We start from the raw sequence: 25,101 nt of genomic DNA, 5'->3' as shown, positions 1-25,101 counted from the left end.
AATTTTTTTTTCAAGAAAATAATGAAAGATTAAGATTTCAAATTATTGTAAATTGTATTAATTTTTGGATTAGATTTTGAATTATTGTAGATTGCATGAAAGCATCATATAATTAGGTATTCTAACAAAGAAAACAATTATCGAAAAAGCATTTTAACGATTACAAAAAAGTTGATATTTTTATTCATTTTCATAGAAACACAACCAGAATGAACCAGAATGATTTATATGGAAAGTAAAGATCACTTATAAAAAGTAGTATCTTCAAAAAGAAAAATAAGGCAATGAGAGCATTTATACAAACCAGTAAATGAAATAAATGAACATGGATAGAGAGAGAGGGAGAGAGAGAGAAAGGGACAGAAAGAAGAAAAGAAAAAAGGTAAGTGAAAGAAAGAAGAGAAATATACTATCAATTTAAAAAAAAAACATTCTATTGATGACTTAAATTATGCTGAACTTAATGTATGATTAAAATACTTTAATCATATCAGTGAGCTTATCACGGAAAAGAAAAATTTCACACTATACGAATTACATCGAATAATAAGCAACAAACAATAATATACAAGTAAAATAAAATCAAAAGTGAAATACCCATATGTCTTTGATAACAATTGCCAAAAATATATTTTTTGAAATTATTTAAACAACTGCATTGTCAATATTTATGGCCAATAAATACAACAAATACTAAAGTATCACTTCTTTTTATTATCATCTTTAAATTTCAACTGTGCAGCATGTTTATTGGAAACAGTCTTCATCAAACTATTTGCATATTTTCGTCTGTCATTTCTATAAAAAGATTATACTCAACCTTATCAAATATTGATGACAGAAAATACAATTTGATTTTTGGAAGAAATTAAAATAATTCCTACACTTTAGCTAATCGTTATGATCAAATTTATCGACAATCTTTTTTAAATTCTATTCACTAACTAATTAAATTATTGCTTTATTTTATCCAAAGCTTAACCCATACCTGCACATTACGACTTGATCTCGACATCCTTTTCCACCTTCCCAGAAATGTGATTTTACACGAGTAACATTCTCATTGCAATTTATGCATGGTTTGGCTTTTTGGAATGGCTAAATGTTAATCAAAATCAATGAAACTTTAATGAAATTCAAAAAAAAAAAAAAAAAGAAAAAGAAAAAGAGAAAAAAAAATGCACTTTTGGAAATAGCAGCTTATAATAAAGATATTAATGGGAGAAATAGAAAAATAGATCTCCATTTTTTTTACCTTTTCTACTATAAAGAAATAGTAATTTTAAAATATTACCTGTTCCTTACTGCAAAAACCACAGACCATTCGATTAGCCAGCTTCATCTCATGCTCTTTTTCAGCGTCGTTATGGCACTGATCACAGGGATAAAGCTTTCCACAACAGGGAAATCTATAAAACTATATGTTTTGAATCCAGATTTCTGCTTGGAATTTAAATTTCAAACAAAAATCCCAAAATCATATGAAAAAAATACTATTCAGTTAAACATAAACGAAAACCTGAACCATCGATAGCTTTTCTTATAATGTTTGCATGTTCCATTTTCGGGAAGTGGTTGACCTTCAACTAATATTACTGATCGCTCAACTTTCTTCTTTTTTTGCTAGAAAAAAAAAAAAAAAAAAGAATGTAACTAGAAAGAAAGATAAATAAACCTAATAAACAAATGGCAAATAGAACGAGCAAAAAATAAATTATAGAAATGGTTGTATCGGAGATTCTTTAAGTATTCATTAGTAATACATATGATTATATCATATGTGAATATCATTATCTCATACAATATTTAATTAGTTATGAGATAAATTTAATAATTGCTTCGATTTCACAGCATAACTTCAAGCATTACTGTTATACTCAAAGCATTCTCTCACTTATACATTATAATCCTATCGCTTGTAACTGACAAAGGATTCATGACTATTTCATTCTTATATAAACCGACAAGTTTTACTTTTTGTTAAATTAGCTATCTAATATAGTCTCTACTTCATATAGACATCAAGATAGATTAGTATTTTTTTCCGCAGTGCCATATTCATACTTCACATAAATATTATAACAATTATCAAAACGACCAGTTGAATTAATATGGTCGAGAAAATCAAATAGTTGAAGAAAAGAATAAGGTTGACTCACTTTGCCTTTTGGTACAGAGCTATCTTCTTTCTCAATTGCATTAAAATCACCAACAAATCGAATAGTTCTAATCTCAAATTCACATTTACTATGGCAGCCATAACACCAACTTTTATTAGATACTCCATATGTAAGATTCTGAAAGCAATGATAAACATTAATTGATTCTAATAAAAAGCAAATACTTGATTATTACGAAATTCAAAATGATTGAATAAATCCGTTACAGCAGCGATAATGAATAATGTCAAGTATGTCATAAATTTAACAAACAAATTAACAATTATGCAGAAATTTGAAAAAAAAAATGTGTTGTAATAACAAGGCTTAAAGAAATACACATCATATTTTATGGTCGGCATTACTGATAACTGTAGTAATTCACACAAAGCTTAAAAATTTATCGTCGACAAATTATAGAGAAGACGAAAAAGAACCAAATCTTTAATTATTAATCTATTCAAAAAATCTATTCATAGCATAATCACAGAACAGCAAAATAAAGTAAAAATATAATTAGAAAAAAGAAAAAATCTCTACCGCCCTTATCAATAATTTAAACTCTTGTCATAATTTCATAGTATATTTTTATGTTAATGTTAAACTAAGGACTACCTCAACTGTAGCCTCTTTACTGCATTGTAAACAGGTATAAGATAATTTTGATGAAAGTAGCACACAATCTACCGGAATACAGCCTTTTGGTTCAAGTAATGCAATAACATTTGAATTCTGATGTACCAGCTGAGGAGAAATGTGGATTGATGAGCCATTTAAACATCTGAAAAATACTTCTAAATTCTTTCTTTCTACTCATTTCAAAATAATAGCTTTTGCTTATTTTATCCATCTTTCACTAGTAAAACAAAGGTACACATTCCTCGATAATTTTGTTTAATCGAATACTAATAACGGTTAAGGCATGTTTAAAATGAAATCCTCGAAAACTCTGCACTGTAAGTCAGACTTTAATAATTCAAAAACAAACGCCAAAAACTTACTTCTTGCAGTGTGATGTAGAAAGTTGTTTCACTGAGCAAATCAGGAAAGATAATGAATTACATTTTGCACATTTGATGCTTACAGCCATTGTGATAATAGATAATGTAGCAATATTTCCGTTTAAATCATTCCAAAAAATACGAGCTTGAATGGCTTTCCCTTTTGGTGATTGTTTAGAGTTAATTTCTTCCTGTCAAAATAAATAAATAAATATATATATACAAATAGTAATCAAATAGAAATATCATGAAGACAGCTTAGAAATAAGATAGAGCAATGATCCAATAAACTATCAATTAATTGAACACGTACATGCTTTTAAAAAATTATACATTTGCCACAAAGCGAACATAAAATATTTCTACATGAAATATCGAAAACTTTTTATCACCTCGCATCATAATAATATTTTTAGACTTACCATAGCGATTTCTGTCTTAGATGAAGACTCCACTCTTGCTTCTTTGTAGTTTCGACTCTGCGTTACTTCAGCACTATCACAAACTTCCACTTTCATTTTATCGGTCTGGAAAAAAACAAATAGCACAAGTAAAGTTGAAAACAGAATACTAGTGCCGTCAGAAAATTCAACATTCAAATTAATATATGAACCAATTGAACAATTTGCCAAAACACTTCAACAATAATACCTTGGTATCAGTATTTTCCTTTTGGTTGATCAAATTTGAAAAACTCGCTTGATGCAACTTAATGCCTTCCTTTTCGGCTTCAGCAATCATTTTTGTTTTTCTTAAACCTTCGACAAAAAACTTCAAAATATTACGATCCAACCAACGAATGAACATTTTACCAATACCGACATAAGTGTCGCATTTCTTTGCTTCCATAAACTTTTCCTATTATTAAAACAAATTTAATTTCTTTCAATTTAATTTATTTGTGAACAACATTTCAAATAACCACTGAATATTTTTTGCCTGAATTAACCAAATCTGTAAGATTTTACATATATGTCAATGAAAAGTGTAGAAGTATATAAACTAAGTTGAACTTTATTTGAAATGAATTAACAGTTCTCTTCGGACTATATCAATTTCTAAGACCATGCGGAATAGCTGTTATTTATTTATAAGTCAAACTTACAACATTTTTGATTTTAAATCTATCCATACCTATCTTCCAATGTAAATTTGTACTGGATAGTCAACTAACTTATGATCTCTTCTCCCAATGCTTTCATTTTTGTCTGATCAACGTAGTTAATTTCCTTATGCATTTTTACAATTCTTGAATAACAGTAACCTCCAGGAATTTTTTAACTTCTTTGTTGAAGTGCGAAGCAAGTGGCACAGGTAAAGTTGGTTGATTCAAGGTTACCATAAGCAATTCACATGGATAATGTTCTGGAATTTTCAGTCGCAGTCCAATAGTTTTTACATCGAAAACCTGAAATTTTCCCGTCATAAAATTTGAAACTCGTACAAAATTTTCACTTTTTGTACAAGGACATATTAAATTTCGTCAGATTCTTGTCAGTTCAGAATCAATGGAAATTTTTGTAAAGTAGGCATAACTCAAAAAAGTTTCCAGAAAACAAACCCAATCAGGATCTGTTATTTTGTAGTCGAATTCAATAAAATACGAACTGCCATCATATGCAAACTTTACATCATGAAATCTTCGACCAAAGTAATTAAATTCAGAATTTCGGATATCTAATTGTTCTGTTTTTCCAATATCGTCTCTACTTATTGCTGTTATATTTGGTCGAACTACAATTCTCTTAGGTTTTGGATTGATATGTGATGGGACAGAATCAAAATTGTTATCAATATTTTCATCCCTTATGTGTAAAAATCGGCAGTACTCTCCAAAATAGCAGGAATTTTCAGTGGCAAAATATTTACACACTTTTCTCTTTGAAATCTTTAGTGACAATGCAGAAAAAGCACCATTATTTCTTCTTTTTGTTAAACCTGCAAATGAATTTATTACAGCATAAGTAATTAATCCCAAATATCACTGAAAGATTGACAATTGAACTAAGTGAGTCAATAAAAGTGTCAACCATTGAATCATTCGTTATATCTGCCGGTTATGATATATAATAATCAAAACTATAACTAAACAATTAAAAACTCTTAAAATAATTAAAACTGTTAAACTTAATAATATATAATTGAAAATATATTCAATAATTTAAAAAAACCAATAATTAAAATATAAGCGAAAACATGTGAAAACTATCAAAATGGTAGGAATTACAATTTAATTAGTTTAATAACTAGCCATTTAGTTTCATAACTTTAATTAGTTTTAAATAGTTATCATAACTAGTTTAATTAGTTTTATAACTAATTTATTCAATTATTTTACGACGTCTTAAACAACAAATCAAAAACAATGTAACTTTATGTATTCAAACCAACTTATGGAAGGTAAAAATTTTCCTCTTTACTTACCTTTCCCTTCTACATTTGCATTTGATATAGGTACAGTAGTAGAACTATGTTCCATGCTTTCAATCTCATCATTATTAGTTACAGCTAATGATTTCTGAAGTTTGAGTTGTTTCTTTGGAGCATTTTGGAAGCGTCGATAACCATAACGAGCACTTTGAGATGTGGCACCATGGTAGTAGTTAGGAGCAGAAGATTTTTTTTCCAACGAACTTCCTTTTTTTTGTTGGTCCGAAGACATCAAAAGAAAACCAAAAATTCCTGAGAAAGAAATAAGACTAATTTTAGCTATCTTTCCGTCCCTTGAAACAAAAACAATTGTAAAAAAAGAAAAGCTAAGGTAAAAACAAAAAATATTTGTGCTCTCAAATCAATAATTAGAGACACAACAATACCGAAATACTTCCAATGGTAATGTTAACATTATCTTATCATACTTACATAAGCGAGAAACAAAAAAGGATGATAAATGATTTTGCGGAACCCCAATGACTTAACAGTAGCACAGTCAATTCCAAAAAAGAGAAAAAAAATTTGTTTCTCATTAAAATAGTTTAATGGCAAAACAACAAAGATGAGGAATCTTTCTTTATCAATGAAATGTACTTGGCCAACTTCCTACTCAACGCTTCCTGAAGAAGTATTTTAATCAGTGCAAAATCTAGGATAATAATAAACGAAGTTGAAACTTAACACTGCCCAAATTCTTTGTTTATTTGAAAAATTCTTCAAAAATCACAAGAATAAAAAACGTCACAAAACAAAATCACAAGAATAAAAAACGTCACAAAACAGAAAATAAAACAGATATGAATTAATGAGGTTTGCTTAGCATTTTACAAAAAAAAAAAAAACCACTGATCAACAGCAAAAAAAAAAAAAAAAAAATTAAGTTTTATCAGCACAACTGTATGCCTAAGACAAATATTGTAGCGGTATTGAATACAACTTTTTCTTATTAGCTAGATGGAATCAAAACGAATAAAGCACAATCATCAGTTACCAACAGGAAAATAACAAAAACAGTGATAAAAAACAAATCTGTAACAAACTGAGATCGAAAAATAGAAACAAACCTTGATGTAACTGCCTAAATCCCTGAATAAATTTATTAAGCTATTTCTCAATTCGTTTTATCAAGAACACAATTCAGGTATAATCCAAGTAGTAGGAAAAATGAAACAACTACTGGCATGCTATTAAATCAACTGACTATCAATATCAGTAATTGTAATATCAGTTAACAAATCATTATATCACTTGTTGGTAAGTGTTTTACGCACCAAAGGATATAATTTCAATGAATTTTCTACGGCTACAGCAATAGCATGCCTTAATTGGTGAGGTTCTGCAATGCCAACAAATTCACAACATGTTAACTGATTTAATGATGGCATGATACCAACGGTAACTGATAGATGAGCATTTCTAGGGAAATCCTCTGAATCAGGTATGGAAGAGAGTGGAAATGAGCTAATTGATGGATCAACAATGATACGTCCATCAGTTAACATAACAATATGAGCTGCTACACAAACATCATAAACTTGAATACCAGAATCGATTAGAGCCAATGAAGAAGCTATTAAAGAAGCTGCCAAAACACCACCATCATCATTGAGAACAGTTATTTCAACATCAATCTGTGCTTTACAAAATAATTCCAAACAAACAATTGATCGTAACGCTGACTCAATGGCATTACGTATTCTATTGCTTTCTTTATTTGAAGCTGAGAAAGAATTTGAACCTGAAATTCAAAAATAATGCACTAAGAGGATCAATAAATGACTACTTACTATTTTTCAGTCAAACTATTTTATTCTACTGATGTAAACACATATGAAATACATCATTTAACTTCTGTCCTTCATTTTGTTTTAATTATATTTATTATAATCTACTGCTATTAGTCCAGTGGATACGAAACATCCTCGAAAAGATTAATAAAATGATTCAGTTTGTTTGTTTATACTTTGTATCAAGAGATAGAAATCTACGGGAAAGTAACCTTTGGTGATGAGGCGGAACCAAAACTGGTAGCTTAGAACAGATACATTTGGCATGACCGCCCAGTGATATTAAAATCACGTTTTGGAAAACATAATAATATAGACAACACTCATATTTCTATTCCTTTTTTAATAATTAACTGCTCGGACAAATGTCATTTTTTCCACAACTATGAATGAAATTTCTTAACTAAGGATACAGTATTATTTATGAATTCATTTGCTTAATTGTTTCGGTATCTGAACTTTGTGGAATATTTTAAAAAGCTGAAAAAAAAAATACAAATACCTGAGAGAGAATTGCTTTCTGCTGAAATATTCTTCAAGAAAACATAAATTTGTCCTTCCGTCGGGTCGACATCTGCACTTTTCGTTATTTCTTTTGGTCCATCAACTGAGCAAATAATTTTCGTTGAACCAAATTCAACATAAACTGTGCCTTTTTGATCATGTAAAACACCTGTTTGCATTACAATAGATCGAAATGTATTCTGTCCGTCCTCCAAACTTGTACCACCACCTTTAGCATTTTCCGTTCGTTTTAAAAGATTATTTAATGGTACTGGTTTCACCGAAGAATGTTGCATAATCTAAAACAGAATGAAAAAAAAAAAATAAATAAATAAATAAATGGATAAATCGATGCAACATGAATAATAAAATGCTGTAAAAAGTCTACCCAGTCTCTTTATTTATACGATTACATTTATTTACTTATTTACTTTCAACAGCAAAATTCAACCTTGTTGAAACCTGTTAAAAACAATCATTTAATTTTTTTTTTTTTGTTTGTGTAGCAATAAAATTTTATTCATAAATGCTTTGCCAATCAAAAGATACAATAGTGAAAAAAAGCGGACTGATAATTTCTCTTATAACAAATGTCTTTAAATCTTCATACCAAGAGACCACCTCGTTCCGAATTTGGTGCACAGTTCATTCCCGGTTGCTCCTGTTATTTATCCGCGATATTCAAATATGGCTTTCACGTGTATCCGCGATGTGTGTGTCGTGGAAGATTTGAATGTTTAATTATTATTTTGGGAGAGATTGTTGATCTTAGGGAGATTCGTTGGATGTAGATGAAATATGTGTGATAACAGAGGAATATAAGAATTAACAGAAGCAATAGTACAATAACCTGATAGAGAAAAATTGAAGTTGAACTCTCCTGGTTCTTGGTCAAAGCACATAGTATTCCATCTCAGTAAGAGTAACCTTATTATATAGCAAGTAATATGCATAAAAAAAGTATATCATTTACAATAAGAGATTAACCTGCCGAAATATTAATCGGTCTAACAAAGGCTGTTGACCTGGTTTACAAGCAAATCTAATTACTAGTTGACAAGCCACAAAGGACATCAATTAAGTAAAAGTTGTTAAGCGACACACAATAATGAGGTCAACTAAATGAGGAGGTGGTACCGTATACAGATTAAACATAAGATTGGAAACAACGAGTTACAAGCATTATTTGCAACATTTCAAGAACATATTTCTTACTCATATCCTCAACTCCTACAATAATAATTTAGAGTTTCGCAATATTATGATCCGCGACAGTATAGATGTGGTCATCATTTGCAAATATCGCCATCACGTGCGGACATGACCATCACATCCAGACATGGCTATCACGTACAGATATGGCCATCATATGCAGATGTGGCATCATGTGCAAGTATGACTTCCCCGCGATGATTAAATGTAACATGCTACATATAACGACGTTGAGGTTTCTTCTTGACTTTCTGTAACCCACCATATATATATTATTTATAGCTGATAACGAGTTGATGATCCATTATGTTGTACTAGTTACTTCTTCTTTATCTTTCTTTGTAGTATCTACTTATGTGCTAATCTATTTGTAATGTTTTTATTTTAGAGTTAAATTCTTTCTCTTTTTTTCTTTTGAGGAAGGAGGGGATAGAGGGAGGAGGGATTTTTCATTTGTTTTTTTCTTTCTTTGTGATCTGATTAAGCTATGTAATTTCTTTAAAAGAGCGTCAATGAGCCAACGAAGCAAAAGATCACAATTTGCAGCAATGTTTTGCATAATCGGTAACAATGACATAATGTTTATCCCAACACACTAAATTAACAGAATAAAATGTTACCCAATGAGAAGAGAAATAGAAATATAGCATGGTCAAAGGAAGAACTCATTGACAAAAAGTAACCAATGTCCAGTTATCTGCACCATTACTGCAAAGAAAATCTATGATTTCCTTGTACAAAATTTGTTTCATTTTTTAACAATTCTTGAAACATTATTTAATCGAAAGATCTTGATAAATAATGGGATATATTTACAGTTCCAGTATTTTAGCCTACCAATTAAAACAGACTCCAAATTTTTTGAAGCTTGAAAAAACGAAATTTTTCAACAGCAAAAACTTAACAAAATCTAATAATGAAGCATCCCATTGAGTTCAGTAGATTTTTTCGAGGTAGCAATTATCATCAATTAATATTTGACATTATGACCAAACCAATTCTCCTGAAAATATACGATTTATTGCCCTGTCCGGGCTTGTAACATTTCCCGTGTAGCACATAATGAACTTCCTAAAACGGTCTAACCTCCTTGCAAATAATACTTTTTTCTGAAATTTCAACAGATTGAAAAGAAGCTTTGTTATTTCGAATGTAAAAAAAAATTTCTAGGTTTTTACACTCTAATTTAATTCTTAAACCAATGTTATTATTTTTGATTCAATAAAAAATAATATTTTTAAATGCTATTAATAAACATAAGTAAAGGATTAATTTACAATTTAATAACATTTGAAAGTTTTCGAAACATTTTTGTAGGAAACCACAACGTCTGATGAAATTTGAAGTAACCATCGAATCACAACAATCAAATTTTACAGTTACCATCAAAAGCTGATTACGGTATGATGGTATTAAAGTTGTTTGATAAGTAAATAAATAGATTACAAATTTAATTAATTTAACAATAACTCAGCAAAAAATAAAATGAAAAAAACCGCCACAGTTAAAAAGAGCAATAACTTTTGAAATATTTCCAGCTGAAACGAATGAAAATACATCTGTGTATGTGTGTGTGTATGTGTATGTTTACGTGTACATGTATGTGTGCATGTCTATGAATGTGTATATATATATACATGCGTGTATGTGTAGATGTGTGTATTGTGTATGTCCATGTGAGTATAACTGTAGGTGTGTGTGTGTGCGTGTATGTGTATATATACGTATGTATGTATACGTATCATTTTTTGATTTAACACAGTAAAAGTTTTACTCTACAATATGTGATAGCAATTTTGTTTGATTTAAATTCGATTAAATGAAATGAGCTAATTAATTTGTTGTCAAACTATAAAAGTGACAATTATTACTTATTGTTTTTATCACTATTTTACGATATTTAACATTGGATTATTTTATTATTCTAAAATCTATTTTTATAAATCAAATTATATACTAAATTTTTAAAATAAAATTTCTTCAATTTAATTTCAAAAATTACAGTTCATTTATAGCCGAATTTTTTCTTTTTCTTTTAAAAAAAAATTATCTTTTTTTATTTTAAAAGAAAAATATTACTTTTGCAAGAAAGCATTCGAACAAAATTGGAAAGGTGATATTATGATGGTATATAAATGTAAATAAACTTTCAAATAAATTGACGCCGGATAGTGTTCTTTCTTTTTTTTTCCTGTTATCAATTGTCGATTAGCCATATTTATGTCTGAAATAAATGTAATTATTTGTCTATGAGTAATAAATGTTTCAGTTTCCGGTGAAATTAACTTTGCTCATTGCAATGATCCTTTTTTGTTTAACTTATCAAATCAATGAACAATCATTCGTATCATTATCAATATCACCAAATCTGCCATTATCATCGTCATTGCCATGTTCTTCTGGCAATAAATTATTTAAAGCAAATAAAGTATTGTTTTTAATTTCTTTTACTAGCTGATAAGATTGATTTTTCTGACAAAGCTAAGACACTCATATTTTCTTCCAATGTTTCAATTTTTGTCATTTTGTTGATTTTTTCCATCATACTAATCTATTTTCTCTTATAAATCATTTTCTTGGAAAATAATACATAATGAAAAAGTCAAATAGAAATTTAATCCTACCTCAAAATAACGCTTAATTTAACTTTTAAAGCAAAGTTTCTCAAATTCAATGTTATTTTCGCTTAACAAAATAATTTATTTAAAATAAATGAATTATTATTTTTCTATTAGTGCACTATTCACTAATTTGTTGCAAATTTTTTTTTTTTTCAGAAAATGCTTGCAATGCCAATTCATCAAAATATCAAACGTAGTATTGGATTTGACAGATTAATTAGCAAATACAATTCTTCTAGTGATTCAGGTGGAAGCTACAGTCGATTTATGACAATTCTGTAAGAGTTACAGTAAGCAAAGATCTGTAGCAAATGTTATTCAGAATTTTAAAATTTCTACAAATTAAAAAATTTTTTCTGGAGTTTTTTTTTTGAGATATAATCCAAATGACGGTAGTGACTTTTTGAAATAGTTATTTCAATTTACACTGTAATTAAATTTATCAATTCAATAGATGATTAAAAAATTGCTTTTCATATTTGCAATTTATTATCAGATTCATATTATCAATTTATTTATTGACAATTTATTATCAGATTTATATTATCAATTTATCAAATGCATTTGCAATTATATTTTTTTTTTAGGACGCAGGAATATTCGGAAAAAACGGGCCACTGACCAAAATTGTAATAGCGGATTTTGTTGCTTAAAAAGTGTATATTTTGATTTTCATGAGCACGGCATGGATAATATTATTAGGCCATCAGGGTATGTATGTGTTTGTAAATATATTTTATTAATTTTAAGTAATGAAAGATTTCATTTAATCTAATTTATATACTATGAGAAATGAAGAAATATTAAAATTATGGAAGTAAAAAATTGTGAAATATAAAATTTGTTAATATAATATTTCATTTGTAAACATTTCATCTAAAATATTTATTGTCATTCATTTAAAATTTCCTCATATATCTATATATGAATTTAAATTTCATTTTTTTTTAAACAGATTTAACATGAATTTTTGTGATGGCGAATGCAATATGCAAATTGAGACTAATGATCGTGATGCATTAATTTTGCAAGACAGAATTAATCATCCAGAAAGTCCATTCCGACGACGATTATCTTGTTGCATACCAATTAAATGGTCATCTGTTGAGGTCACTTTTATTATTTTTTCGTATTTTAACATTTTGTTTATAAATCAAATTCAAAATTCTATAAAATATAAATTAAATTTGAGAATAATATTATCATTGTTGCTGCTGATATGTTATAAAAGCTTTCTTATAAGTTAGAAGAATAAGCTAATTGTTAAATTTTAATTTGATTATTTCTCAAAAAAAAATTAAGCATTTATTATTTCATTAAAAAAAAAAAAAATAAAAAACATTTGGCCATGCTTTTTGTTTGCAGTTTTTGACATAATGATAGCAAATGTTTTTAGATTGTGGAATTTAGAAATGGTACTGAATTTAATCGTGTACTAGAAAATGTCAAAGTGATGGAATGTGGTTGCGTAATTTAAAAATTTGCAATCTGTTTGTTTTGAAATGCAACTAAAATAATGCAAAATAAAAAAAAAAAGATAGTATAAAATGCAAATTAAACGAAACAAAACTCTTTTTAAACTATTTTATGTCAAATTTGATATTATTTAAATGTAAGAATGTATGAAAGAAAGAAAAAAAAAATCAAAAATTACACAGTCTAATTAGCAAAATTTTTTGTAATTAGAATATTTCTCCAAAAGTTTTATAATAAGAAGCAAATAAAAAAAAAAAAAGTGGAAAATACAATTTGAGAGAAATTGGTTCATTAACGATATTAAACGTTTGATTTATTAAATTTTGTAAACATAATAGTATCGAAAAATTCCAAAGTTATTATTCAGTTTATGAAAAAAGAATGACAAAGAAAAAAATTATAATTCTGCTGATGGATTATCTTTACACTGCATCGATTACTTTATTAACAAAACAGTTTTTAACTAGAATATAAAATTTCAAAGAGTATAAAGAATAAGATTAATTTTAATTTTCACTTTTATTTATTTATTTATTTTTTTCGATAATATTAATAATTATTGTTTGTGTAATAATTATTAGATAAACGAATAGTTTATATTCCTTCTTTCCGTTTTTTTTTTTTTTTTTTCATAATTTTTTATTATTTTCATTAATTTATAATTAATTTACATTTGTTTCCATTTGAGTAATAATTTTTTAAGCTTTGTAGTTAACATTGTCTGTATTATAATTGTTGTCACCTTTATAAATTTAATTTTATAATTAATTAATCTTGCGATTTTGCAGTGTTTATTAAATAATATTAATTGTGTCTATGTTTATTTATTTGTATATGACTACAAAATATATAATTTGTAATATGAACTTTTACTAATATTTAAATTTATTAAAGTAAATTCATTTATGGATTAATTTACAGAAATTTTTCCTTTGTTATTGTTAGCAAATTTAATTTCATTGAGAGGTAAAATTATTTGAATGTTATATATAATGTAAATTTGTCATTTTATTTCAAAAAAAAAAAATTTTTTTGTCGCATTTAATTTTAATATATTTTATAAGAGAATGAAGAAATAATTGTTATTGAATCATTTCTTCATTTTGATGCTTGGCTGATTTTTTTTTAAGAAAAAAAATAAATGTTTGACAAATTATTCATTGAGCCTTATCGAGAAGAGCGAAGAATTCGACTTGGCCGTTCAAAATTTATTGATATTTTTTTTTACAGTGGTGTTTATGATTATCATTGGCTAAGAATTTTTATTAATTTTCCTGTTGGATTTCTGATTGCTATTTTATTATACAAATTTGGTTAATATTTCAGAAAAAAAAATTTATTGTTTTTATGTTTTTTCTAAAAAAATCATTTTAAATTTCCTGAAATATATCAAAATTATGTTAAATTTTAATATTAATTTTGACTTTGTTTTGATTTCGAAAATAATTTATTTAATAAAAATATCTTCAAATACCAAGCTATGTTTAATTTATTTAATAAAAATATCTTCAAACAGTAAACTATGTCCTTTTTTATGACAATAATCACAGAATTAATAATTTAGCTTTTTTAAATTTTTAAATTATTCAATTTTAACTTTCTAATTTTCTAGCTTGGTATCAAATTAATTTTGCTGAATTTGATAAAATTGCGGAACAAATCTTAAAATGGTCACTTATTCTTGCTTGTTCAATAACATTTGCAATCAGTCCGGTGCTATTCTTTATATTTCTTATCAAATTTGAACAATAAACAAAAAAAGAAAATTGTTTTTTCGTTAACACACATTAATTAGATTAGCATAATTAAATTAAATAAGTGGAATTTAAAAAAAAAAAAAGCAAACTATAAAATTAAATTAAATAAGTATAAATTAAAAAACAAAATTTTAATTATTTTTTTTTTTTGATGAATTAAGACAATAAATTATTTCTTTGCAGCTATTTCGATGTGCAATTATATGTGTTCTCTTTGGCGCTTTGGGTAAAAATGGTCAAAATCTTTTGACAGTTATTGTTTTCAATAGTTTGAGCAGTGGCCCAGTCGAGAATATTGTTCGAAATTTTCAAGTTAGTACAGATATGATAACCTGTCACATTAAGCAAAAGGAAGATATGATGACACAACGAGTTGTTATGGCTACTGGACCAATTGAAAGTTTTATGGCTAAACAATTTGGTCAGTTTTACAATAATAATATTAAATGATAATATAATGTTAAATGTTTGAAGTAAAAATTGTTAATTTCAAATAAAAATTTAATGTTTTTTCAAAAAAACTTTTGCAACTTTTAAAAATTTACATTAATTAGCTTATAATTTAATTGTTTCGATGATTCATTTTTAGTTCTAAATGATTGATTAGCATAGATGAAACTATTTAGAATTATCATTCGTAATAATTGTAATTATTTTCAAAAAATAAGATTGAAATATATATTTTAAATGTTTAATTTCAGTTTTTTTAAAAAAGTTTTTTTTTCTTTTAATTTTTTTTTTTTTTTTTAGAATTTTAATTCAGGTAAATCAGCATCAAAAGGACGTAAAGTGATAGCAATGCTAAAATCATTGGTAGAGCCAATTGAATATGATTTCACTTTAAGCGATGAAGACAAAGCATTAGCAACAACAATTGATGCTGCTGAGGTTTAGTAATAAAATTTCATTTAAATTGAATTCAAAAATTGAATATATGATTTTATCAAATTAATTTGTTATTAAATAATAATCTCAAAATGAGCAACAAATAATAAGCAATGACTTATATTTATGCTAGAAAGCATAAAGCATAAAACTCTCTCTGTCCCTCTCTCTCTTTCTTCACTAACTTTTCTCTCTCTCTCTCTCTTCTATTAGTATTTAAGTATTTATTTAAAAAATTTTTTTGACAAAGTTAATCTCTCTCTCTCTCTCTTTCTCACTAATAATCAAATATTTATTTGGAATTGTAATGAATAAGTCACTCTCAATTCATTACTATCATTTTTGAAATTATTCGTTGACAAATCAAATTTTAGATTAGAATTTTAGATTTTTTATTTATAATGAATTAATTATTATCAATTAATGATTATTATCATTTGCTAATCATCATTAATTGTTAGCAATTATCATTAGAATTAGGAAAAAAATTCTCAACATTATTAACATTAAATATTGTTGAAAAAGTTATCAAACAATTTGAAAGTGCCAAAAAAAAAAATTTATTTATCCATATGTTTTTTCAATAATAAATTAATTTACTTAATTTATTAGAATTGATTATATTTGTGTTTAATTTAAATCTTTTATTATTAATTTTGTTTTTGTTTTTATTTGAGGTTCTACACAAACGTGATATGTTGCTTAATAAAGAACCAGAAGATGCAAAAAAAGATTTAGAAAATAAAATGCAAAAATCAGCTGCACCAGCATGGAATAAATTTAAATCAAAAGTGAAATTTATTTTTACTACAGCAAAAAATTAAACAACAACAAAAAAAAAATTGAATAAAAATTATAAGATTTTAATGATTCATTTAACAATAATTTAATAATGAATTGAAATAATTTATGATACTAAATTAAACAATAAATGAATTTATGTAAAAATGAAATGAAATAATTGATCGTTCACATAATGATAATAAAATTATTATCATAAAATTATCATAATATACTCTAACAGCTCTGATTATTTTATTAATAATTTTTTTTAATTCTTCTTTCAATTAGCTATCAAAATTATTATCAATGCGTATGCACTATCAATGCAATGAAGTATTTGATAAAGGTGTGAAAAAATGTCATGAAACATTCCGTGATATGAAAGTATAACTTTTATTTTATAATTTTGGAGAGAAAATTGTTGGTAGAGAGTGAAAGTAATTTAATTTAGAATAAATAAATAAGTAAATAAATAAATAGGAAATATAATTAGCTACAGGAAGCATTTAATTTGTATAAAATTCATGTTAATATTTCCTTTTTTTTCAATATATTTATAATTTACAAATTAATTAAAGCATAGTAAACAATAGAAAATGAAATAATTTAAAAAAAAAATTTTGTTTGTAAACAAATACTGAAAACAATTTTATATTTCTTAGAATAAATGTTATTCTATTCTTTGGTTTTTACCATTATTTAAAGGACATATTTGCGATAAATTTGATACACTTCAAATTTGTCAAGTTTCAAAAAAGGTTTTTTTTTGTTTTCTTTCTGTAATTTATAAGTAATTGCATGTTTATGTTGTTAATAAAGTTTGTTTTAAAATCAAAATAAAGTTGAATAAATTTAATTTTTTCCATTTAAATGATTAATTAGTTAGAGTTTTTTTTTTTCTTTTTTGCTGGAAAAATTTATAAATTACATATAATTGTCATAAATATAAATTAATTTATTGGAGTAAAAATTTCGTTTTTTTTTTTTTTTTTCAATTTTAAAATTTATAAATTGAAGGTTGGTGAAGCGATTACATTTTGTGATCAAATGACTAATCAGGTATTATCACGAACTAAAAATTTAGATAGTGATTTGACTGATGCGCATAATTTAACGGAAGATATTTTAGATCATCTCCGCGTTAATGTAAGTTTTGTTTGTTTGTTTGTTTATTTTTGTTTTTTCCTCATTAATATACTTTATTAATAATGAATATATAAAATTTCAATCAATAAATGAAATCAATCAATCAATCAATTTGAGATGCATTATCGAGCAATTGTTGAGCCACGAAATGTTCGAATTTATGGGATCAAAGAAGTGAAATATCGAATTGCTCAAAATTTTCGTTTATTAAAAGTTAATTTTTTAATAATTTAATCATGTATTTTGTTTTCAAAATCAACTCATGTAGCATTTATTATTTCAAATTTAAAAAAAAAAAGTAAATAAAATAATATATGTTTAAATGAGCGTTATTAAAATTTCATATCTAAAACAAATTGAAAAATTAAAACTCCTAAAATTATGCTCATTCATGTTTAGCCTAAATTATCATATGCCTAAAATATTTTTAAAAAAACAAAATTATAAATTGTAATATTATTTGTTAATTAAAAATTAAAAACAAAAGATTTTATGTTTAGAAAATTTTTTAAAAAACATTTTTTTTTAAAAAAAAAAACAATTATAACACTATTTGTTAATTAAAATTTAAGAAAAAAAAATCTTTATTTTACAGATTATATTGATAACATTGAAACAAATTTTGGGTTGCTTATTTGTTGTTATGATTTATACCATATTTCGTGATTCTGTTAAAATGATAAATAATTATCTAAATGATATTGATTTTGATAACGTTTATTTGACGTCATACTTTTGGCATATTGATCGTAAACGTAAAAATGAGGGAAAAATATTTTTACATCCATTAAGTAATGCTGAAATGCGTGCAAATAATTTGATGACACCAATTTCGTAAGTTTCTTTAAAAAAAAAGAAAAAATAAAATAAAATAAAATTTTTGCAAATAATTAGAATTTAATATATTTTAATTAAATATATGCTATCATTATGCATAAATTTGTTTTACTAAATAAAAATTTTTATTTACTAAATTTTATTGAAATGAATTTTAGTCCTCCAACAAAAGCAGAAATACGCGCTTCATGGTTACCACTTGCAAAATTTACATTTTTATTTATTACCGCTTTGTTTGTTGCATTTGTTGATTTTGTCTTTTACAGAGTTATTTATAATGTAAGTTATGTTTTTTGTTTTTTTTCATATTTCAAATTATAATTTAATAAAATTCATTTTGTTATTCAAAAAGAATTGTGCAAAAATTTTCAAGATTTTATTTTGCTATATAAAAATAATCGAACAATTCTAACTGCTTTAGATTTATTCAAATATTTTATTTCATTAAATTAATATTTGTTGTAGATTTCAAAATATACATCAAAATATGTAACAAGCGAGAGTCAACAATTTTTTAGTTTTAAGGTATTCTTTCATTTAAAAATTTTAATTTAGTGATTTTTTTAAATTAAAAATTACTTTAACAAGTAGCTTTTAAAAAATCGTTCAAAAATTTAGATTTAGATTAAATTAAATTGTAAAAAACATCAATAAAAATAATTTTTGTTATGAGATTATAGAATTAATCGTTTGATAATATTTCTCTTGTAATCAACAATGATCATTCCGGATTCCCGTAAATTTCATCAGGAAAATATATAGTATTTTCGTTTTTCAGATTGATGGTACCGGATTTATAGCTGATTTAGTAAAGGAAATGATCGAATTTGATTATCACAGTTATAGAAATATGACGGTTTCACTAGAGGAATGCATTTATAATCCGGTATCACCAAACTGGTTATATGCCGGAAAATATATTCTCTTCCCACTCGGAATAATGTTTCTTCTTCAGGTATGAATTGTTAAATAATTATAGCAAAAGTTAATGAAAGATTTTTCATTCTTAAAAAAATTAAAAATTTAAATATTATAAACATTTATATATATATGACCAAATTATTTTTTAATTTTTTTTTTGAATTTTTTTAATTATGTCAAATCATCACATTACATTTCTTATGAATAATCTAAAATTTGTTTAATTTTTTTTTTTTTTTTGAAAACAATAAAATTAAATTAAAATGATCTGAATTGAAATGATCTAATTTCATTGGAATAAAATGAAATTCAAAATCTGATATTATAAAGCATTTTGAGAGTTTCTGCTGATCGAATCATTACTAAATATTTAAAGTTCATAATTTTTTTATCAGATTTCATAGATTTCTTAATTTTGTCTTTTTTTTTTTTTTTTTTTTTTTGAGAATTTATTATAATTTAACTAATTTAAGGTTATATTTGGTTATGTGATTAAACGTATTACACTTTTTTGTGTAATTGGAAATATTTTTCGTAAACGTAATAAAGCACGTGTCATACATCTTTACAATAAAATGTTATTTGTACGTACGAATGGTCGAAAGTTAGCACGAGCACGAATACGTTTTCAAGTGGAACGTAGAATTTTAGAACGTGAAGAAATTCGTCGAAAAAGGTAAACTATAATTGTATTACATAACAAACAATTTTTTTATCTTAAAAAAAAAAAAAAAAAAAAAAATTAAAAAATCAGAAATTATTAATAAATAATTAAATATTGGCTAATTTTTAAGTAAAAATAACAATTTTATTTTATTTATTTATTTATTTTTTTTGTTAACACGTAATATTTAATATAGTATTTAGCGTATTTAGCGTAAATTAATACTTTAAAGATTGCAATCATTATAATATTTATTACATTTCAATAATATAACACTGAAAGAATTTCACGTAGCGTAAAAAAATTTTTTTGACGTAATTATCAAAGAATATCTTTTGCGATACATTTTATTTTAGCAAATTATTTGCTGAAACAATAGTGGAAAAATTGTTAGATTTTCTATTCAAAACTGGAATATGTTTAATGTGTGAAGTGAAATATTATAAGAGAAATTTAATTAATTGCTCAAATTGTCCAGCATCTTATTGTTCTGTATGTTATGAAGAAAATTATCAAATATGTTATGCTTGTTTAGTTAGTTATTATTTTATATACTTTTCTTTTTTTTTTTTTAAAGTTAAAATTTTAATTTAAAAAAAAAATAAACATTTATTAGTACCATTCTTCAATATAAAATATGAAAAAAAAAAAGAGAAAAAAAGAAGCAAAACTAGCAGGATTAATTATTGAAAAAAAAAAAAATATTTCCTTCAATTTTTTAATTTAATTTAATCTTTCAACTTATGCAAATTTAATCCTATTCGATAGAATTTAATTATGAAAAATATTTGAAAAAAATGTTAGCAATTTGAGATAAATTTACTTCTTCAAAATTTAATTTTTTTTTTCAAAACGAAAAAAAAAAGACAAATTATTAAAGACAAATTAATAATAATATTAGTGATAGAAATTAATAAAACTTTTTTTGCAAGATAAATTTGCAGCAAATTTAGTTTACACTTAAAGCATTTTGATTGATTTAAAGTTTTATTGATTGGAATAAATTTTTAAATATCTAAAAGCTATTTATGCCTAATATTTATGATAATTACAGTTTAAATTTATGTGAAATATTTGTAATTATCTAACAAATAATTAATTATACAGGTAAAGAATGATTTATGATTAGCATTATTTAATATTAAAAAGTAAAAATAAATGGACAAAAAGATTTAATTTCATTAAATTCTATAAAATTATAAAATTTCAGGCAAAAAAAGGCGAAGTTACGTCAACAAAGACGACGTATAATCCATTGGATGTGCCAAAAGTTGAAATGTCCGAAGCTTCTTCACCTTCTAAATGAGTAAACACAATTATAATTGTTTGTTTGATCGTTTTATTTATTTCTATATCACTTTTTTTTATTTATTGTTTAATTGTATAGCTACCACAATAAATAATTAATTGTTAAACAAATAAACAAAGAAATGAAATAAGATAACAAATAAATTGTTAAAAGGCAAAAATTCCATGGAAATAAAATTATTAGTAAATTTTATGAAAAATTTAAAGTATATGCAATCTTTTTTTGCATGAATTATTATAAATTAAAAATTTTTCTAAAATTAATTTCACTCAAAACAATAAAACAAAACTTAAATTAATTTTTAAAATTTTACGTAAATTATACTTTTTCAAAATTTTTTCAATTTTTTTTTCTTTTAATTTCATTTCTAATCAGTAATCATGGCTTTAAGCTTATTTAAATTATTTCTAATAATTTATTATACCTTAAAATTATCAAAACACACACAAAAAAAAAAAATTATAACTATGAATTTCACATATATGTCAAAATTAATGTTTGTAGTTTTTTTCTAAAAAAATAATAAAATACTAAAACTTTTTAAAAAGTTTATATTAAAAAAAAAAAAACAAAAAGGAATTCTTTCTTTTCACATTTCTTTATTTTAATTTTAAAATAATTTTCATCAAAGAAAAATACGAAAAGTCATTTACAATCTTAAAAAAAAAAAAGAAAAAGAAAAGCAAATTTACAAAAAATAAAAATAAAAATACATTTTTGTAGCATTTTAATTTATTTGTTAAAAAGAATAAAAAATGTCAAATGATATTATTATTTAACAGATAAAATGAAGCAAAAATGAATAACAAATATCATTGTAAAAAGGCAGCAAAAATAATTTAAAAAAAAAAAAAAAAAAAAATGTTTTTGATTTATTTTTGTTTATTTTATAAAATAACATTGGTTGTAAATGTTATAAATTTAAATGATACAACGATGATATTAGCAACAAATATGCTAACAATATGGGAATATGAAGATTTTCTGCTTGAAAATTATAAGCAACGTTTAATTGAATCGATTAAGGTAATAATTTTATTATTTTTTATTTTAGAAATTAATTAATTGAATATATAGAATGAAGAAAGGATTAATTTATTTTAAATTGAAAATTTGATTATTTTATAAATTATTTTGTACAATGGTTTTTTTACTTTTTTTTTTTTTTTTAAATCAAATAAAAGTAATCTTTTAAAGCAATCTTTTCTTTATTATTTATCATTTATTTTTATTAATTTTATTTTAGAAATAATATTAATTAGATATAAATAGAAGAAGAATGAATTGATTAATCTATTTTAGGTTGAAAATTTGGTTTTTTGTATTTTTTAAATTTCTTCTATAAATTATTTTGTATAATGGTTTTTTCACTTTTTTTTTTTTAAAAAAAATCAAATAAAGTAATTATTTTTGCAAACTTTTTTTTAATCGTTTATCAGTTAAATCATTTATCAACTGATAATGATAATTTGAATTCAACGCTACAAAATGTTGTAATTGAAACGAATGATAGCATTGATGGTCTTATCAGGTATCGATCAATGATTAGAGGTGTTAAAGGTAGAAAATTTTTCAACCGATCAATATGTTTGAATAAAATTATGCAAAAATTTTTAATCAAATATTGCTAGAAAAAATTACTACAACAAAAATATTCGAAATATATATATAATACTTAAAAATTATTTTGATCGAAAACTTTTTGATATTTTATCGAATTACTGGAATTTATTTTGATCTTTTTTTGGTTTGGTAGAAAATTTTTATTTATGATTAAAATTTGTAATTAAATTTACAAGGATGAAATGATTTCTTTTCCTTTTTTTTTTAAATTTGATATGCTCTGGTATCAACGTATTTTGCTATCAGTTTCAATTCAAATCACTCTTATCAATTCTTCATGGATCAAAAATGAAGCTTCATTTTATTATGGCAATAATTAATCTAAATATTGGTGGTGAAAAAAATTTACGAATTTTTATCGACGATATCAAATCAGTGAAGTTAAAATATTCAGAATTTGATTTGAGTAAACAAATGGTAAAATGGTTGATGAATAAAACAGATGAAATAATAATACGAGTAATTTCTATCTCATTTATTTTTTCTTTTTTTAATATAAAATAATTTTATAATATATAAAAAAAATTTTTTTTTTTTTGATCACTAGTGGTTGTATTTGAATTTGCAGTAAATAATTAAATTTTTAAAAAAAAAGCAATAAAAAAAAAGGTAAAATTAATTTTTTCAAAATTATTTTTTTAAAGTAAAAAAAAATGATTGGTAAAATGTTTATTTTGTAGTTACGCTGTAATAATCAATGTCCAAAATCGTTACGTCCAATCTTATTTATAAAAGCAGAAATATTCCGTCAAAAACGTCAAAAACGTGAAATCCGGAGTGATGAAGATTGCTCAAGTCGTAAATGTTGCCTTAAATCACGTTATTTTCAATTTCAAAATAGCGGTTTTGAGCATATCACAACACCTAATGGGTATTTTTTTAGATAATTTTAATTAATTATTTAAATTGCAATTAACTGTTTCAAATGTTATTTCATTCATTCAAAAAAATTTTTTTGCTTAATTCAAAAATTTTTTGCTTATATTGTTCAACATCCCTGATGAATTCAACAATGACAGTTCTGTATGATTCTCGAATTTAGTTCAGCGACAAATTTTTAGGATTGAATTTAAATTCCTGATGAATGTAGGACCGAATTTAGATTCCTGATGAATTCATCATGAGTGAGTTATGCATGATTCCTGAATTTAAATTCCTGATGAATTCAACATGATTGAGTTGTGTGTGATTCCTGAATTTAGATTTCTGATGAATTTCTGTGATGGAATCTGTGATCAAACACTTATTCCGGCTACAAATGATCGTAATGCCTTGGTACAAGCGATGAAAATTTCAAATTTACATTTTAATCCGTTCAAAGATAAATGGGTCTGTTGTGTACCAATTAAATTTGCATCTATTAATGTAAGTATTATTAAATAATCATACTGAATTCAATAATTAAATTGAAATCAACAAAACAAATTGATTTCTTTTTTAATAAGAAATAATATTTACTCATGCTAGGCTACAGAGGATTACTTAATTACTAGGCCACAATAATACTCTAACTACCTGTCAATTTCTTTTTTTTTTTTCAGGTTGCTGAACAGTACAACAATGGTACACAACGATTAATTCCATTAAAAAATGTCAAAGTTGAGGAATGTGGTTGTGTGATATAAATAAATTACCTTAATTTATTATTTTAAGTATTTCTATGATAATTTATACTTCAATGAATAAAATTTACTTAATATAAAAAAAAATGTATCAATTTGAAATAGGTTAAAAATTGTAAAATTAAGCTTAATAAATTCAATAAGTTAACCTGCTGCAAAAATGAAAAAAAAAAAAATGAAATTTTCAAACAAATAAAATTATGCTTATATATTGTTGAACTTTCACCTTTTAATAATTTACTTTATTACTAAACATTTTCAACTTTCTCACATGTTGATAGTATTTTTTAATACTTTAATTGCTTTCTACTTCATTAGCACAAAATAATATAAATGAGAATAAGTTATTACAGAATGTTAT

The 25,101-nt window shown here is 24.4% G+C and overlaps 4 protein-coding genes across 4 annotated transcripts; 2 read left to right on the top strand and 2 right to left on the bottom strand.

Moving 5' to 3' along the window:
- Positions 1 to 701: 701 nt before the first annotated feature.
- Positions 702 to 5,822, bottom strand: Bm9117 (CHY zinc finger family protein; the record flags this gene model as incomplete). The annotated part of the gene is made up of 12 exons (XM_043082274.1): positions 702 to 798; positions 989 to 1,098; positions 1,295 to 1,409; positions 1,520 to 1,623; positions 2,160 to 2,297; positions 2,775 to 2,940; positions 3,161 to 3,351; positions 3,583 to 3,687; positions 3,812 to 4,018; positions 4,425 to 4,568; positions 4,722 to 5,098; positions 5,585 to 5,822. 12 exons carry the CDS (start codon positions 5,820 to 5,822, stop codon positions 702 to 704), a joined length of 1,992 nt encoding a protein of 663 aa, XP_042938208.1.
- Positions 5,823 to 6,837: 1,015 nt separating this feature from the next.
- On the bottom strand, positions 6,838 to 8,533 carry Bma-exos-4.2 (3 exoribonuclease family, domain 1 containing protein; the record flags this gene model as incomplete). The annotated part of the gene is made up of 3 exons (XM_001896267.1): positions 6,838 to 7,331; positions 7,883 to 8,183; positions 8,495 to 8,533. 3 exons carry the CDS (start codon positions 8,531 to 8,533, stop codon positions 6,838 to 6,840), a joined length of 834 nt encoding a protein of 277 aa, XP_001896302.1.
- A 3,343-nt stretch (positions 8,534 to 11,876) lies between these two features.
- Bma-spe-49 (Uncharacterized protein) lies at positions 11,877 to 21,492 on the top strand (the record flags this gene model as incomplete). Its single annotated transcript, XM_043082273.1, has 16 exons — positions 11,877 to 11,964; positions 12,305 to 12,428; positions 12,673 to 12,826; positions 15,134 to 15,371; positions 15,714 to 15,838; positions 16,513 to 16,626; positions 17,281 to 17,376; positions 17,636 to 17,764; positions 17,882 to 17,977; positions 18,360 to 18,598; positions 18,760 to 18,880; positions 19,067 to 19,126; positions 19,380 to 19,556; positions 19,996 to 20,198; positions 20,543 to 20,678; positions 21,397 to 21,492. The coding sequence occupies 16 exons, from the start codon at positions 11,877 to 11,879 to the stop codon at positions 21,490 to 21,492; spliced, it is 2,196 nt and encodes a 731-aa protein (XP_042938207.1).
- Positions 21,493 to 23,424: 1,932 nt separating this feature from the next.
- Positions 23,425 to 24,743, top strand: Bm17792 (Uncharacterized protein; the record flags this gene model as incomplete). Its single annotated transcript, XM_043082272.1, has 4 exons — positions 23,425 to 23,535; positions 23,799 to 23,989; positions 24,321 to 24,483; positions 24,660 to 24,743. The coding sequence occupies 4 exons, from the start codon at positions 23,425 to 23,427 to the stop codon at positions 24,741 to 24,743; spliced, it is 549 nt and encodes a 182-aa protein (XP_042938206.1).
- Between the last annotated feature and the right edge of the window lie 358 nt (positions 24,744 to 25,101).

This window comes from Brugia malayi (genome assembly GCF_000002995.4).
Source record: "Brugia malayi strain FR3 genome assembly, contig: Bm_v4_Chr4_scaffold_001, whole genome shotgun sequence".
NCBI lineage: Eukaryota > Metazoa > Nematoda > Chromadorea > Rhabditida > Onchocercidae > Brugia > Brugia malayi.
This window is presented reverse-complemented; position numbering and strand designations above follow the sequence as displayed.